The sequence below is a fragment of the Gobio gobio genome (assembly GCF_949357685.1).
Source record: "Gobio gobio genome assembly, chromosome: 1".
In the NCBI taxonomy this organism is placed as follows: Eukaryota; Metazoa; Chordata; class Actinopteri; order Cypriniformes; family Gobionidae; genus Gobio; species Gobio gobio.
In genome coordinates this window covers 33,160,588-33,179,684 of record NC_137097.1, presented here as the reverse complement: position 1 = coordinate 33,179,684, position 19,097 = coordinate 33,160,588, and the positions used below count along the sequence as shown (strand labels likewise).

The window sequence follows — 19,097 nt, the reverse complement described above, 5'->3', positions numbered from 1 at the left end:
AGATTCAATCAGCATAACAGTGCCATTCAACTGCATAGATGCTAATCCAATCACTCAGGCAGTATTGCTCTAAACTTGTCATGGTAAATAGTTAGGAAATTGCATAGAGACAAAAGACTTAATGCCTCAACCACTTACACAGCCTGACGTCATCTCCTTAGAATTTCCTCAAGTTTACTTCAAAATGTAAAACACAAATATAGATAATGTTTTCAGTTATATTCTATTACATTTGAACCTAGATATAACAATGTGTACATTTGTAATTCAACACCAATGACCATTTGGATGATCCAGAGGAGTCATGGGAGAAAGTCATGTGGTCAGATGAGACCAAAATATAACTTTTTGGTCATAATTCCACTAAACGTGTTTGGAGGAAGAAGAATGATGAGTACCATCCCAAGAACAGCATCCCTACTGTGAAGCATGGGGGTGGTAGCATCATGCTTTGGGGGTGTTTTTCTGCACATGGGACAGGGCGACTGCACTGTATTAAGGAGAGGATGACCGGGGCCATGTATTGCGAGATTTTGGGGAACAACCTCCTTCCCTCAGTTAGAGCATTGAAGATGGGTCGAGGCTGGGTCTTCCAACATGACAATGACCCGAAGCACACAGCCAGGATAACCAAAGAGTGGCTCTGTAAGAAGCATATCAAGGTTCTCCAGACCTAAACCCAATAGAGAATCTTTGGAGGGAGCTCAAACTCAGTGTTTCTCAGTGACAGGCCAGAAACCTGACTGATCTAGAGAAGATCTGTGTGGAGGAGTGGGCCAAAATCCCTCCTGCAGTGTGTGCAAACCTGGTGAAAAACTACAGGAAACGTTTGACCTCTGTAATTGCAAACAAAGGCTACTGTACCAAATATTAACACTGATTTTCTCAGGTGTTCAAATACTTATTTGCAGCTGTATCATAAAAATAAATAGTTAAAAAATCATACAATGTGAGTTCTGGATTTTTTTTTAGATTATGTCTCTCACAGTGGACATGCACCTACGATGACAATTTCAGACCCCTCCATGATTTCTAAGTGGGAGAACATGCAAAATAGCAGGGTGTTCAAATACTTATTTTCCTCACTGTATTTGAGAATAGAAAGTTGAAGTTGGTCAGTAGTGTCATTTAGGATGTAGATAATAATTCAACTTCATAATAATTAAATTTTTTGACAGAGCAACACACATTATTGTAAAGCACAAATGAGATCCATCACACCACTAGTCAAATATCTGGAAGGAATGCAAAAAGAAATTGTACAGGATTTTTGCTCTTAGTAATTCTGTTGGATCATAATTGTCATTTATAATATCGATAGTTCTGGTCCTTGATTATGATTGGCTAAGCTGTGTTCAAAGCCATTGTAGCATACACTATAAACTAGGGATCGACCAATATAGATTTTCTAGTGCCGATGCCGATACCGATTTCTTTTCATCAGCCTTAGCCGATGACCGAAACGGACCGTCGATTTTCTTGAGCCGATATTTGGAGCCGATCCTGCTTTTGCTCCCTCAATTTACATCATAAAAATGACACAATGATCATGATGATAACAATGTTAAATGTCTCAATTTAAAAAAGAAACATTTATTGTACTAAAAAAAACCTATATTTAACAAATAGTAAAAACAGGTAAGGAAGAACTAGTAAAAAAAGAGTTCAGTGCTGAAAATAAATTCAGAAAATAAATATTTCAGCATAATTAAAATTCTGAAAATAAATATTTCAGCATAATTAAAATTCTGAAAATAAATATTTCAGCATAATTAAAATTCTGAAAATAAATATTTCAGCATAATTAAAATTCTGAAAATAAACATTTAAGCAGAAATAAAATAATTACACTATTGCACACAGTAGCTACAAGCAAGCAGCATAATAAAGTGCACACTGACTGTACTGTATCAAATTTTAAAACTATTTACAACCTAGTCATTTAATGCTTAGGTGCACTTAACTTAATCTCTTGTAGAGCAACACCAGCGGTAATTCAGGAAGAAAATCTCCCAATGCTCCATGTGAAACTTAGGTCTTCCGACCTTTTACCATCGTGTCAATTCTCAATTGATTTTGATTTATATGTGCGAGGGAGGGAGAGCAAGACAGTTTGAAGATGGTGCGTGCGGCCGGAGGAGAGGCTCTCTCTCTGCTCTTTCTCTCAGCAACACATGCGACCCGTTGTTTTGGCGCACCGCCGCAAATTAATCTATGTGTGGGAAACACTGGAGAGACACACACACACACACACACACACACACCACACGCGTCTAAACCTCAGCCAGGTTGTCGCTGAATAAAACTCACACAAATACCACGGAACAACACCGGCATTACTTAATCCTATGACCAGTGTTCGTAACAGCTACCGTGTGCATACGGATAGCCTACAACTGAGCTATTTGCAGCTCCCTAAATACAATGGCAAGCAGTTTTATAGACGAAGCATTCAGCATTTGCGTTTTCCATTTGGATGCACAAACTTGCTTAGCTATAGTTGCAAGCACATATAGAGCAACGTGTTTCCACTTTCAAAGTGTATGGCAATATTTCAACTAAGTCAAACAGTTAAAACATGCTTTGAAAGTTTAAAACTTATCGTTGTCTTGAAGAGAAGATTCTAGCACTGCTAGTGGGGGAGGGGCAGTGCATGAACTGCAGCGTCTCCAGCAGCTTAGACCTGCCCGTGGACGCCTGTCTGTAAATAATGCCGGGAAAAAACTATCGAAGAACAGCAGCCTTGTATCGGCCGATGCGATACACGTAAAAACCGCAAATATCGGCCTGATATATCAGCCGGCCGATATATCGGTCGATCACTACTATAAACGCACACCTGTGAGGTCATTAGCCCACTATTATTCTGGCAACAGTGTGTATTGCTGTATCTGTGTTTTGTGTGTCATCATAACAACGGCTCTTAACTGCCCTAAAATCACTGTAAACCACAGCTTCTTAGGCCATCAAACATACAGCGTTTGCACCACAGGTGGCCCGGCCACTTCAGTCCCTGTGCTTCCTCACTTCTGCTCACCAGCTAGTAGAGACTTAATTGTGTCATAATTCAGTGTATGTTTTCTGTTTCCACTTACAGGCCTGAAATAAAATCTCTTATCTAGGAAGAAGAGAAGAAGAAGTCTGCCTGTAAAATGAGTGTGTATGAGAGAGAGGAGGAGGAGGAGAACCGGACCTGTAAAATAAGTGTGTATGAGGAAAGAGAGGAGGAGGCTTCTGTTGACACTCAGAGAGCAGCATCTCCAGAGTTCAGCTGTGTGTCTATGAAGAGTAACATGTCCATTGGTCTGCCCCCTGTGTTCAGCGATGGACCATCTTCAGGATTCAGCTGTGTGTCCATGAAGAGTAACAACTCCATGTATCAGCCCCCTGTGTTCAGTGATGGACCATCTTCAGGATTCAGCTGTGTGTCCATGATGAGTAACAAATCCATGCATGAGCCCCCTGTGTTCAGTGCTGGACCTGCTGTGACCTCTGACCCTGTGTGAGTATCATGAAGTTGGATGTAAATTTTTTTTAACATGATGATTCACTCACTGATGTTATTTTTTCTAAATATTAATATGTTAAAAATATGGCTGCCTATTAAAAATTAAGCGATTAAAATGTTGAATCTAATTAATTACATAATGTGCTGATTAATTAATCGAATTAATCACAAATTAATCAAATTTGGCTGAGAAATTACAAGAGCCCGACCAATTTATCGGTCTGTCGATTTTATTAGCCGATACGAGCCAGTCACAGGTAGGGATGAAACGGTATGGAAATTTAACATCACGATTATAGTGACCCAAATTATCACGGCTATCAATATTATCACGGTTTTGTTCAAACGAGATGAAAGTATTCAAAAAGAACAGATGCACACACTTAAAACATTTCAACAAGTTTTATATTTGAAAATCAACAAACAACAAATAAATAAAGCAGCTCTATGCACTTTATTTAAGCTAGATTCTATTCAGTGGGATTTCCTTCCTTATAATGGCCGTCGTCAATAGCAATGCATAAATAATAATAATTTGTAAATATAATCTCTAATATTATCTCTGTAAATATATTCTCAAGCAATATTCTCATCAGTGTTCAGCAATGATGCATTTAAATCTAGCAAATTTTGTGTAAGTATCCTAGTGAAATAATGCATATCCATATTTCCATATGATTTGACAGTTTATTTTATTAAATTTCAAAATGTGTGCATCATACCTGACACCTAAATGATCACTTTACAGTCAGTTTTATGACTGGCATTCTCTTCAAATGCTATTGAAGTCAGAAACGCGTGTAACGTTACCAATGTTGTGTGTAACTTTAGAGACGGTCCCTAAATTCGCCAGTGTTATGCCAGTCATATCAGATGCGCTGTGGTTCTGCTGTGTTTTTTTTTTTTTTAAACATTTTCGCTGCTGAAATAGAGCAAACAGTCAACCCTTTGTATGATGAGTGAATCTCCTGCGCACATCGCACGTTTGTCTCTGATCTGAGTGTATATTTCAGCGAGTGAGAGCGGCGCGCGCTCTGAACAAAACTCCGCTAACGTTAATCTGAACGCCTCTGATTATGAGACATTGCATTCATAAACTCAATAGAAACACGTGTGAGTGGTTATAATGCACAACGCGATTATAACAGATGGCTTTTGAGAAGACTATAATAAGTTCAATAGCCAGAGTGACTAGTGTGCAGCCGAAATAACGTTACACCCGCAAATGGCGGTTGTTAATGTCAAGCCCTGATTATTATCCCTTAAATGTCACCCTAGTCTTGTCTGAATTTGTTCGTTCGCTTCACGTTATTATTTCCCAGACGTAGTTTTGGTATTGAGGTCAAAGTCCACTTGCCTTGCGTTTGTAGTTTTGAAGTGTTCCCCCTATTACAGCGACTTTCTTCTGGCATGTTCTGCAGACAGAGTGACCATCTTCGATTAAGTTTCCCTCAGGACTTTTGTCCTGCCAAAATATGACAAAGCCAAAATATGACAACGCCTCAGATTTGGTCCTTTTAGAAGTCTGAAAAATCTCCCTGCGCTGTCACTGTCTTCTGCCATTTCTTCTCATTCAAAAAACAGCGCTGCTTTGCGCCAGACTGATGCTGACTGGACAAGATTTACCGCAAGTTTTAATGATAATCACACACGGTTTTAATGATAATTAAATTTTATACAATATTACTAATCGTCACAAAATTTTATCGTGGTTTATCGTGAAACCGGTTATCGTTTCATCCCTAGTCACAGGTATATCGGCATCGGCGTATATGCCACCGATATGAACGTGCGGCCACGCATCTCACAGCATGAGAATATTCACACAAAATTATGTCAAAATGTCTTGTCGAGTATCATCGTAAACATAGTCGGTTCTGTCTTAAGTGAACGTAAAAATTTGCCAGTTTTTTGCCAGTCACCGCCTGTGTTTTTGTTTCGCAGTTTCATGGCCCACAGAATATCTTGTTATATGAATAACTGAACATGCAATATATCAAAAGAAAGAACAGGCTTTTACTCTTGCTTTATGCATGTTTTTTATCAACACTTGAATGTGGGTAAGTTTCATGAAAAAAGCTAAATTTTCAGCAAAAAGCTGAGAAAATCGTGTTTTTGTCAAAGACTACATCCAGATGAGATTCAGAGCGATGATCAAACACAGATGGAGTAGATCGAGTCCATCAACACCTCCAAAGCTTCACAGTCCTATAGCGACATTTCATTAAATAATATAGCCGTTTTGATTCATATGCTGTTTAATGTAGATGATCGCGTTATTTTCATATGCGTCTGCTGATATGAGGTTGCTCGTTTCTGCTGCTTCTTTGCCTCTGTTTTGATCAGGAGATTCTTCTGTACATGTTCAGGAGATGTCTTGAAATCTTGACGTACCCTAGAAGCAGCAAATGTAATTTGCAGCCAGGGTCGTCTAGCAACTATCTGTTGGCTTGCAAGCTTGAAAAGCCAAACCCTAGTCAGGCCAATCACATCGTGTATAGAGTCGGTGGGGGGGCTTAACATAATGACGGCAGAGTTACAACGGTTCCGCGTGAATTCCCTGCTATTTGAAAACAAAGAAGATGGCTGCTGCTGCTGGCGAACAGTGGCCTTTCGAATCGGATTTGACCACGACTCTGGAAGACTTGGAGTTAAGCTTTTCTTTGAGAAAAGAACAAAGAATGGCACTGAAGTCATTCTTAAAAAAGGAAGATGTGTTCGGAGTTTTGCCGACTGGATACAGCAAAAGTTTAATCTATCAACTAGGGCTGTGTATCACCAACAATGTCACGATACGATACACATGACGATACTGAAGTCACGATACAATACCTATCACAATATGGATCAATTTGGAATTAAATTTGTTTTGAGTTTGGTAAAAGTAATATCTGTTTATTGAATAACCAGTGTTATAACAGTTGTGATAACTGAAAAACTATTTTGTTTTTGTCATTAAAAAAACAATGAGTTAAATGAAATAAATAAATTGTCACAAAAAACGTAGGAAAGGCTCGGTCCAATAACTATTATTTTGGATGTATATCAGGTACAATAGATGGCAAATTTTTATGTAAAACAAATCTTGCGATAAATCTAAAATCTAAAACAAATTTGGGAAAACAAATCTCTTAACTAATGCTGTAAACTATGGGAGTCAGTTGTACTATAATATGAAAGGTAAAAATGAACAAATTTGTACAAACACTTAAATTACACAATTTACACAATGATGTTTTTTTTATAATAATAAAGTTATAATACTAACTTTACAAATTACATAATCATATTTCTACTCCAAGTCGGTTTTTTGAAATGTAAACATTTAAATGGTGGCTGTCATAAAAACTTGCCAGATTAATTCAAACATGCATTAAATATTGAAGAACATTTAAAAATGATAATGAATATGGTTCATATATTTATATATATCTCTAGAGTACATTTTTCTAGCCGACTAACGAATATGGACACTGGATATGTTTTTTCTGAGGTAAATGTGACATTACATGACATTGTTTACAAGCTGTTCTACTGACGCCTTTCTGCGATTGAAACACTGATTGAGCTATTCCATGTGACATGATTCGGATTTCGGTAAGTTTTACTCTATCTTTTAACACACTTTCAGATGTTCATTCATGTTTATTTCGCGCTGTAACTGGTAGGCCTATTAAGTATTAAGTCGGAAGAGAAGATCCGTTCACATGCGCTGTGCGCGGCCGCTTCTCTAGAGCTGAGCTGCGCCAGAGCGATCTCACGCCACAGCGCCAAAACGGTATTTATGTTTTTGAATTTTGTATTAAAATGGACGTAATTTGAAATCGGAAACTTTGTTTTATATCAATAGCAACAAAGCACAAAGAGTATTGCTATTTATTGGATGTGAGGCGCGCTGCAATGTTTCGTTCATTCAGTAACTAAAAACCTCTTCTACATTTTGAATGTCTTGCACTGCTGCTCGCGTTGCGTTGGTTACATTCAAAAGCACACAGTATCGATACGGCAGCTGCTGTATCGATATGCGGATCATCAGGAGTTCATGACGATGTATCATTGTATCGATATTCTGAGAGTAGCCCTACTATCAACTCCGCTGTATCAAGCTAGCTCCCACCAAGCCATGTCACCTTCTTCAATGCTCAGGGGCCAGTTGCATAAACTAAGCCATTATGTTAAGACAGTGTCTTAAGATCTAGTATGAGCCACTAGCAGTTAGGCAAGTGGCATTTAGTCTTACTTTTCATATCAAATTAAGCCAGTTTATGTTTTTATGTAACTGATAAAAAAAATGATGAACAGTCTTGAAGAAAAAAATGTATGTCTAACTTGTAAGACTAGTCTTAACGGTTTATGCAACCGGCCCCCTGGTTGGTTGTAGCGCTATCATATTGCGTGCAGAGGGAATTTGAAAGACAACCGTTTATCCTGCCCCTCGGATTGAGCCCTGCCAATGGTGTGTTCCCAGACCCAACATCTTGATGTGGGTCTGGCTTGTCTCCTCATAAAAGACGAAGATAACAAAAGACAGAAAAGAAAATCACTCGCGGCTCTTGACTGTATTAATTTAAAGGGGTCATGAACTGGCTTTTAAAAAAAAAAAATTATACTGTTGTCTGAGGTCAACTTATGACGTTTGTGTGGTTTTTACATTCAAAAACATCATAATGAATAAGTAATACGCTATTTTCTGCCTTGGTTTTGAGGCTGTCTGAGAAACACTAGTATTTGATGGGCGTGCCAAACTGAAGACTCGGAAGTAAACGCCCACGGCTAGGATTGGATAATATTTGAATATTTAATGAGCTTCAGCTACCGTCTGGCCCAAGAATCGTCTGGGGGAAATGCTCAGAGAACTCGCAAAATATCAAACAAACACTAAATCACACACACACTCGCGCGGACACACACACACACACACTCGCGCGGAGACACACACACACACACACACACACACACACTCGCGCGGGACACACACTCGCGCGGAGACACACTCGCGCGGACACACACACACACACTCGCGCGGGACACACTCGCGCGGAGACACACTCACACTTGCGCGGACACACACACACTCGCGCGGAGACACACACACACACTCGCGCGGACTCGCACTCACACTCGCGCGGAGACACACACACACTCGCGCGGACACACACACACACACACTCGCGCGGACACACACACACGCACTCGCGCGGGGACACACACACACACACACACACACTCGCACAGAGACACACACTCGCGCGGACACACACTCACACTCGCGCGGAGACACACACACACTCACACTCGCGCGGAGACACACACACTCGCGCGGGGAGACACACACACTCGCGCGGAGACACACACACACACTCGCGTGGAGACACACACACACACACACGCGCGGGGAGACACACACACTCACACTCACGCGGAGACACACACGCGCGGACGGTCGGACACGCACATAATGTTACAACAAGTCTCTCTACACAATCAATACACAATCGTACACATATTAAACGATCTGTAACAATGCAATACTATCACGTATAAAAAACATGTTTTACTAGGGCTGTACGATTAATCGAAAAATAACCGAAACCGACATTCAGAGCCTCTAACCGACGTATTTTTCCCATGTCGGTTATTTCGGTTTTCACGTAACTCCGCCCCGTCAGTCACATCAAGTGCAGTTTGCAGGCACACAGAGATGCAGGAGCAGTTATCTGTGTTTATAGATGCCCAGAATCACTATAGTAACTGCATGTTTTACACAGTTTATACAGGTCAGTTAATTGCTGTTCTTATAGCCTACGCGCTGACACACACAGACTGCGCGCGCAAGCCCCGAAGCCGCTTTCACTTTCGTGCTCATAAAGTTTGTCAAGTAAATGCGTTTTAAAGGCTTGCCAGTTTCAACATTTAAAGCGAATGTGAACTATTCAACAACACAATACGGATAACTTCTCCGTTCAGTGCTCAGCTTTTTTCAGTGACACAGAGCCGTGTCGCGTCTCTGAAAACGCGTGCACCCTGAAGGCAGACCTCTCTCACCTGCGTCCTCACACATCTTTGTCATTTGTATGTGGTTTAAGCACTGCCAGTTTGAACATTTAAAGCGAGTTCAAACAGAAATCTGCTCCATAGTCAATAACTGCTGAAAGTGAACCGTTTCCTTCAAGTATTTTAAAATCACAATGCACTTTTTCATTAGAAAAAGAAATTCCACCTTTAATAGTAGAAAATATTTACAGTACAAACCTTATGAGTGAACTTACTCAAAAACCTTATGAGAAAAAAAAAAAAAAAAAAGCAAAATAATCGTTCATTAATCGTAATCGAGGTCAAATGTTCAATTAATCGAGGTTTTTATTTTTGGTCAAATCGATACAGCCCTATGTTTTACATAAGTGTGCTGCACCATTCCTGTCGGGTCCAATATAGATGGAAGCATTGTGTTTCAATCTCAATATGTCTGCAAATCCCCACGTGAGCTGGAACTTCATTAAAAATAAAGTTCAACCACATATTCCTAATATTAGGATCCGAAGGAAGCTTATGCAGCTACTGTGTTCTTCCACAACCAGGAATAGCGCAATATCGTGATATCCTCCGCTTGTTTATTGCTGCTGGCTAGAGGAATCCGACCATCTCTATGAGTCGGTGGGCGGGGCTACTGAATTACACGTGCTTATTATTCTGTAGAGGCGGTGTTTCGTCGCGCGATGACGTAAGGGTGAAGCACAAGATCGTTTTCAGGGTCTGGTGTCTATAAAAGCTTTTCTTTGACCAATGTTATGGCAAAAATTAATTCATTGACATCACTAATAAGAGACAAACCATAATCCAATTGTCTTTATAAAGATTTATTTTTCTTGCAAGAAAGAGCCACGGTCAGTGCAGCCATTCGAGGCTGCCTTGAGTGTGAACTGATAAAACAAAGGAAAGCACTTTTATACCCTCAATGTTTTAACAAACCCCCTCAGTAATTTTCCATACATCTGGCGAAACCCACTGAAGGTTTCGCCTTGAGCAATTAAAAGCAAGAAACACAATGGTCCTTCATCTGTAACAACAGACAGAGTATCACCTACTCCTAATCAGCATAACTATTCAAACGCATAGATGCTAGTCAGGAACTCCAATTCCAAGAGCCATAAAAGATAAAAGGGGCAATGTCTGGGCTCCCACAGGGCCTCATTGATCTGACTCATTTAAAACACAATAGAGAAAACAGGTCTGGAAGATTAAATCTTCTGTGATTAAATTTTTCCCCAACACTAACAAGAAAGTTTTCAGCTCTGAAACGTACAGGATATTCTTATATTTGCAAATGACCTCTTATATATCAAAAGCTCAAGGGAAAGTTGATTTCTTAATTCATCACCCCTTTAACTGAGTGATGCTTTTTGTCATTTCCTGGCTGATGTGCTGCAGGAGATATGATGAGTTAATTTAGGATTTTTCACAATTTCGTATTACAGAAGCAAATCTTAACTTGATTTAGGATTCTTATCCTATCTTACAAAATCTCATCTTATCTGTAGTTAAGAAACCTTAAACTGCTCCATCGAGTTTGGTAATCAACTGTCAGGTCTGTTACCATTGGACACATCAATGGGAAAGTGTGTCCAAACTTTTGACTGGTACTGTACTATAATATACACGTAAAGAATATCGGCCGATATATCGATATCTGACTGTTTTTGCTCCCTAATATCGGCATCAGCCCATATCCCATAGCGGTCGGGCTCTCGAAATTACCCTCAAAAGATAATTTAAAGTCATGAAAGCATCAAATAGATCGCAAAAATAGCTTTAGAAAGAAATATTTTGATTCAACATCAACAGAATTTATTAAACATAAACCAGGGATGTGATTTTTCAGTATTTTCCAACCTGAAAAGTAGGACCCACATGAATGGCTCAAATCCAAGAAAAACATAGTTGGAGGCTTGTGGTAATGATGATTGAAAGCGCAAAATGGCCTTTAGCAATGACTAAATAAACTGCAAAATGTTACGTTTCCTAATATATTTATTTAATGTACGAATTGGTGGAAAAGTGTCTTTGGAGTCTTTACTAATGAGGTGTTGAGTTGAATCAGGTGTATTTGATTAGGGCAATACCCAAATGTGCCGTTCTGGGGGTCTCCAGGACCGGGTTTGGGACACACTGGTTTAAGCCTGAGGCATTTAACATCCTTCTACATACCCCTTCTCTTCTACTGCAGTCACACCTTTTCCATTAACGGACAATATTTGCCCCTTAAATTGATTTTCAGGTTTTTTTACCTTTTATAAAGGCAAAGTTTTTCTAACCCTGTCAAATGTGTGTCAAATTCTTAAAATTCCAATTATTTAATTACCAATATAATAAATAAAGCAATACATTAAATTAAATCAATAATTTAAATCAAATGAAATGATTGAACAAACCTCTATCTGAACCATTCAATGAGGACCTTCAGTTCCTTGTTGCCATACGACAGTTCAAGTTGCTTTCTGTCATCAGGCCCCTGTCATGGTTGAAAATTGCAAATGCTGACATCACAGCTTGTGCATTTTGATCTTTGTTAACTCCAAGCAGGTTATCCAATTTAGCATGAAGGTGTTTCTCACAGGCTGAACATGCATGCTCCATCTGTTGTCTCAGATTGTCTATCAGACTGTCTCTTTCCCCTCTCAAGTCAATGCCCTGAAAAGTTGTGGCATGAACACCAGGTGTTTGCTTTTCCAGACACTGGGTGATGAACGTTTCCAGCATACCATCTGGGAGAGGGTTGGTTTTCATGTAGTCAAGACTGGTCAAACAGCTCTCCACTGCAGCAACAGCACTGGTAGGATGAGGTCTGCCTTCTGTAGAGTCTGACTTAAAGGGTTCGTTCACCCAAAAATTAAATTTCTTCCATTAATGACTCACCCCAATGTTGTTCCACACCCGTAAGACCTCCGTTCATCCTCAGAACACAGTTTAAGATATTTTAGATTTAGTCCGAGGGCTTTCAGTCCTTTGAATGTAAGTGTATGCACACTTTGCTGTCCACGTCCAGAAAGGTACATTTACATTTATGCATTTGGCAGACACTTTTATCCAAAGCGACTTACATTGCATTCAAAGTACACATTTTACATATTTGTCAGTTCTTGCTTTCCCTGGGAATCGAACCCATGACCTTGGCGTTGCTAGCGCCATGCTCTACTGTTTGAGCTACAGGAAAGCTAGGTAATGAAAACATCATCAAAGTAGTCCATATGTGACATCATTTGGTTAGTTAGACTCTTTTGAAGTGTCGACAATACATTTTGGTCCAAAAATAACAAAAACTAAGACTTTATTAAGCATTGTCTTCTCTTCCGGTTTTGTTTGAATCCGCGTTCACGACGCCACAGTGACGCTGCTGACGTAAGACGCTGTGACGTGTTATCTCCAGTGCGTCATCAACAGTTATGATAGTGTAGGGGAATATGCTCAGTGGCTCCAGTGCGTCATCAACAGTTATGATAGTGTAGGGGGATATGCTCAGTGGCTCCAGTGCGTCATCAACAGTTATGATAGTGTAGGGGGATATGCTCAGTGGCTCCAGTGCGTCATCAACAGTTATGATAGTGTAGGGGGATATGCTCAGTGGCTCTAGTGCGTCATCAACAGTTATGATAGTGTAGGGGGATATGCTCAGTGGCTCCAGTGCGTCATCAACAGTTATGATAGTGTAGGGGGATATGCTCAGTGGCTCTAGTGCGTCATCAACAGTTATGATAGTGTAGGGGGATATGCTCAGTGGCTCCAGTGCGTCATCAACAGTTATGATAGTGTAGGGGGATATGCTCAGTGGCTCCAGTGCGTCATCAACAGTTATGATAGTGTAGGGGGATATGCTCAGTGGCTCCAGTGCGTCATCAACAGTTATGATAGTGTAGGGGGATATGCTCAGTGGCTCCAGTGCGTCATCAACAGTTATGATAGTGTAGGGGGATATGCTCAGTAGCTCCAGTGCGTCATTGAGCCACCGTTTTAGCCCCACCCAGAAAATCCTGAACACAGCAACGGTGAAAAACTGTTTAACGGTCTAACTTCAGTCTTTATAATGTGTTTCAGCCAGGGGCGTAGCCGTCTTTTCATAAGTGAGGGGGACAGAAATGTCATGTATAATACCTGTTTTTTTCTGACCTCTGTCTAATTGACAGATTTAATTGATCTATTGCTTTTAATTCAGTAAGATATCAAATACACTGCTGACCAATAACCACTAATATGTATAATATTTTCCCCTATATTTTATGCCAATTTTATGATTGGTTTATGCACTACAAACACTTGTGCATTAAAGGGTTAGTTCACCCAAAAATGAAAATTCTGTCATTAATTGCTCACCCTCATGTCGTTCGACACCCGTAAGACCTCCGTTCATCTTCGGAACACAAATGAAGATATTTTTGTTGAAAGCTGATGGCTGAGAAAGGCTTCAATTAGGCCTCCATTGGCATTCAGTACATTTACTCTCCCAAGACCCATAAAAGGCACTTAAAACGTTGTTACAAAGTATTAACAAGTTGGATAAAGGCGTTATTTTGATTTTTTTTTGCGCACAAAAACTATTGTCGTAGCTTCATACAATTATTGTAGAGTCACTGTGGTGAGATGGACTTTGTAACGACGTTTTAAGTGCCTTTTATGGGTCTTGTGAGTGTAAATTTACTCAATGCCAATGGAGGCCTATCTGAGCCATCAGCTTTCAACAAAAATATCTTCATTTGTGTTCCGAAGATGAACGGAGGTCTGACGGGTGTCGAACGACATGAGGGTGAGTAATTAATGACAGAATTTTAATTTTTCGGATGAACTAACCCTTTAACCCTCAGAGCCCGACGGCATCGCCCACGACGTCATACGGCACCTCCGATAAATATCTATATTATTTCATGAAACTTTTATCGATTTTCTTACCGTTTTTTCCAGCAGAAAGCTAACGAGCTTGCCATCACGGGGGTGTCTTTGGTGTCTTTGTAGCCTTTACAGAAGGTTTTCTATCCAGCCTGGAACATGTGCATCTTTTTGGAGTTGTTCAGCAATAAATCAAAACGCTTACATCCAAGATATATCCACTTGATGTCCATAATTTATAAATTTTCCGTCATTTTTGCCGCTAGCGCGATGCTAGCTGCCATTTTGGATGAGGGTTTGACCAATGACAGGCTGATCCGTCATCCACGTTGGTGTGCGTCATTACGCGAACCACAGCTCTGTTATTGTGAAGAGAGAGAGACGCATGGCTAGTGTTGAGGAGAGAGAGAGAGAGAGAGACGCGCTGCAGTTTTGTGGAGAACGTTTGAGGAAAAAGTTTGAGAAGAAAGTTTGAGGAGAAGTTCCTGATAGGAACTGTTTTGAGGCTTGGCACCAGTAAATATTCAAAATCCAAAGAGGCCAAAAGCGCCTGGACTTTTTTTGGAAAAATGTAAATAGTTTTGGTTCTGTATAAGTTATCATGTTTATTCCTGAGTTCCAGGACTCCAAAGACTTGAACAAACTGTTTTCCAGAGGAAATATGCTTAGCTTTTATTTATTTGTGTGTGTTTTCAATAAATATTTGAGTGATTCAATTTCCGTTTTATGTTTTCATTTGTCTTTATGGTCCCATAACTTATTTTACATTCAGGTGACATCAATGCAACACAAATATACTGACAGTGCAGCTTGTCTTGAAAAAAAAGAGGTGTGTCAATTGTCTGTGCACAACAGGGTTGATGTTTTACAAGCTTTTTTAGTAAATAACACCAGGCGGAAAATTAATTGTAAAAATACCCTTAGGTCTCTGAGGGTTAAGTACCCATGGATTTTATGCAATGTTAAAAAAATATCACTGAACAAGGCAGTGTAGTTAAAAAATTACAATTGTTCAATGTTTTTGAAAGAAGACTTCTGCTCACCAAGGCTGCATTTATTTAAGAAAAAGTGCAGTAAAAAAAAATACAGTGAAATATTATGCCAATTTAAAGCAGCTGTTATCTATGTGAATATATAAATAAATTAAGTAATTTATTCCTGTGATCAAAGCTGAATTTTCAGCATCATTACTCCAGTCTTCAGTGTCACATGATCCTTCAGAAATCATTCTAATATGCTGATTTGCTGCTCAAGAAACATTTATGATTATTATCAATGATGAAAACAGTTGCTTACTTAATTCACTGCTGAAAACACTGCTGCTTAATTTTTGTGGAAACCATGATAGTATTCAAACTTTTGTGGTAAGATTAAAAAAGAGAGAAATTCATACTTTTATTAATTAAACATGCATTAAATTGATCACAAGTGATATTTATAATATAAATAAAGATTTATATTTAATAAGTGCTTTATTTAATGCAAATAAATGCAGTTAATTTAACTTTCTATTCATCAAAGAATCCTGAAAAATAAAATGCATCATGGTTTCCACAACATTTTTAAGCAGGACAACTGTTTTCAACATTTATAATAATCATAAATGTTTCTTGAGCAGCAAATCCTCATATTAGAATGATTTCTGAAGGATCATATGACACTGAAGACTGGTGTAATGATGCTGAAAATTCAGCTTTGATCACAGGAATAAATTACACGTTTACTAGCTCAGTTACATAGTAAACAGCTGTTTTATATAATAAATGCAGCCTTGGTGAGCAGAAGATACTAAACATTAAAAAGGATATCAGTTAGCACTGCATTATTCATATACTTTATTGTCAATAAATACCTTGAGATGGCTTGAGAAACACACATGAACCATATAATGTCGAAATCATGTGTTTGTCGTCGCGTTTCATCAGTCATTATTCTCTTTATTTAGCTGCTGGTTCAGCGCTGTGAATGCCTTTGGAACGTGATTTCTTCTACGAATCCGTTTTGGACAGGGGCGTAAATTTCATCTAACAGTTGGGGGGGACAATAAACATGACATTTCTCAAGAGCAAATTTTGAAGGGGACACAAATAATACAACCAAAATTGTATTTCGTACTTTATTTGGTGTTTTGGTGCACTTAAAAATTATGTAATGTCCATTTTTCTTTTCTTTTCCCTTTCATTTTATTTGACCAACAACACAAAGTGATAGTTGTTTAAATACGATTAAGGTTCCCCACGCAGTCATAGTATAATTATTAAATTATCTTGCGTCCTCCACATAGTATTTATGATATTCAGATCTTTAGATATTCAACTACAGCAAGCCCTCTGATCTGCCACTTATTATCATATTGAGCAAAACCCAACACACATCTGGCGGAGCGGCCGTCCGCATACTTTCGGTTTAAAATTAGCGCCAATTTCTGGGCGGGTTGCTTGCATTTTTGGTTTATTAGCCTATTATTCTTAATGAAACACACAGCAAGTACAATGAAACTCCCTTAAATAGGCACTTTTACATTTCGCTTTGAAAGCAAATCTTCCGCGATCATCTTGTCTGTCAGCTGTTTGCCCGTTCGGCTCGTGCTGTATTGAGCAGACACGTTCAGTTTTTAATAGTTGTGTCTGTTCTCTAACTGAACCAAATTATTTTATTACTATAAAAATGAAAACGACGGTGGCCCGGGGCGGTACCGCGGTGGGCAAGTGATGTTAAAAGTGTTTTGCCTAATCTGTATTAAAGAGAAAAGAGTCACTTAATCTGATGTTTAAAGTGAATAAAATATCATTGACAGCTTACTGGAGTTTCACAACTGCTGTCTGAAGAGCTTTGTTCTCTCCCCAAACTTGTGTGGTAGTTTTTTTTACGGTCTATGGTTAACGTTAGTTGAGATGCGCGGTGGATCAAACCACTGTGGGGGGAGGGGGGACTCAAAATGTTTCTAAATTTAAAACGCATTTTTTTGTCCCGTTTGCGTTTGTATTGTTTTACTACTTACACATTTATTTTAATTATATATCATTATATTATTTACAATACTCAGCATGGTTTTCAGGGGGGGGGCAGCCCTCAGATTGGGGAGGTCCTGTCCCCCCCCAGATCCCGCCCCCCCCCACGATTTACGCCCCTGGTGGATACAGACAGTTTTGACCAGTATTTGACCTTTTACGGCACGACCATTTCCTGTTTTTAGATGCTGCATTTTGCCTGTTAGAAATACATGCTCGATTTTAATGTAATTTTAAAGGTGTAGTATTTATGAGGATCTATTAACAGAAATTCAATATAATATACATAACTGTTTTCAGTGGAGTATAAAGACCTTACATAATGAACCATTATGTTTTCATTACCTTAGAATGAGCCATTTCTATCTACATACACCGTGTGTCCCCTTACAGTGACATCGCCATTTTGTGCCTCCATCTTTCTACAGAAGACACAATTCTCCACAGAGCGCTAGCTACTCTCTGCATGACAGCAGGAGGTCTTGGATTAGACACAATGGGCATTGTTTATGAAACTTTCATAAATATGAGTAAATTCTGAGTAAGATTAAGCCCCACCTGTGAATTACAACTACGCAATTTACGTGTGAAGGGATGCTGTGGAATCTTCCAGAGCCCCTTTTCATGTTTTGCTCCAGTATATTGCATAAATGTAAAAAAAGACTACTTCGTGTCCACTAAAGCATTTTTAGCCAGTTGAAAATGCCTGGTGCTCTTCTGAAAATGGCCAGCTGGTGGCGCTTGAGAGTGCTTTGGAGGCGCAGCGTTTTTCCTCTTTTTTCGAGATGGTCCTCACTGCAGAACACGAGATCCAGGGTGCGAGATTGGATCCAGATCCAACTCCTCTCATTTACATATGAGAAGCGTCTCGCTGCAGCCTGCGGTGGACATCCAACCCAGCCCACATCCAAGTGTGACATCAGAAGCCAGGCCAATGACGACCCATAGCCGATTCTTAAGATTGTATTGGTCATGGCATGACTGGTTACCTACACCAAACACTGATCCCTAAACCTACCCTTCTCCACCCCCTGGATCTTGTGGACTGCAGTGAGGAGCTACTGTTTTTTTTCAGCCGTTGTACAAGTAGGATAACTGGTTGGTATTGTATTTGTCCCACAACTCCTCCACTGTGATGGCTAGGTAAAAAAGTGACCGTGAAGAGCACTGTGTTTTACCCACAGTTGAAAAGTTTTCAACTCTCAGCAACACAAAAAAGTACATCAAAATGCATTGTCATCAGTTTTCCTAAAATAACACAATTATAACCTTCATCTGGGCATGAATCTCTGGATGGTGATACTTCAGGTGCTGTAACATTCTAGATGTGTTCATTTTTCATTGATGACACTTTTTGTCTGCATGTTTTGAATGTTGGATACCGTCTTCAAACACTCCTGAATCATTTTTAAATAGCCAAAATGCTTCCAGATAGCTTTATTTTCTTCTTCAGCAAAGGAAAGTCCTGCAGTTTGTATTGTTCCACCATGTTTTCATTTTCAGAGTTTCACATACTCTGAAAGTTCATGCTAAGCATATGCCCTGCCTTACCCAGATAATCACCTCATGAACTCGGCTAGTAACAGCCTCACAGAACATCCAGACAGATGTGTGACACAAGTGCTTGATCCCAATCTGAAAGACTCTTTTTCATGTTTTTTCTGTTTTTTTTTAACCATAGTTTCCTAATTATTATGGTTTAA

At 39.4% G+C, this 19,097-nt stretch overlaps 1 protein-coding gene across 4 annotated transcripts in view; it reads left to right on the top strand.

Annotated features, from left to right (window-relative positions):
- The window catches only part of LOC307125805 (protein NLRC3-like), a 72,919-nt gene that overhangs the window by 6,839 nt on the left and 46,983 nt on the right, over positions 1-19,097 (top strand). The window contains exons 2-3 of one of the 4 annotated variants that reach the window (XM_079815942.1): positions 3,098-3,204; positions 3,323-3,502. In XM_079815942.1, coding sequence (XP_079672068.1) covers positions 3,357-3,502 — 146 coding nt within the window. In that variant the 5' untranslated portion in view covers positions 3,098-3,204; positions 3,323-3,356. Of the gene's footprint in view, positions 1-3,097; positions 3,507-7,007; positions 7,106-19,097 lie in introns of those variants that run through there. The other 3 variants (XM_079815941.1, XM_079815943.1, XM_079815944.1) reach the window with 3 other exon arrangements.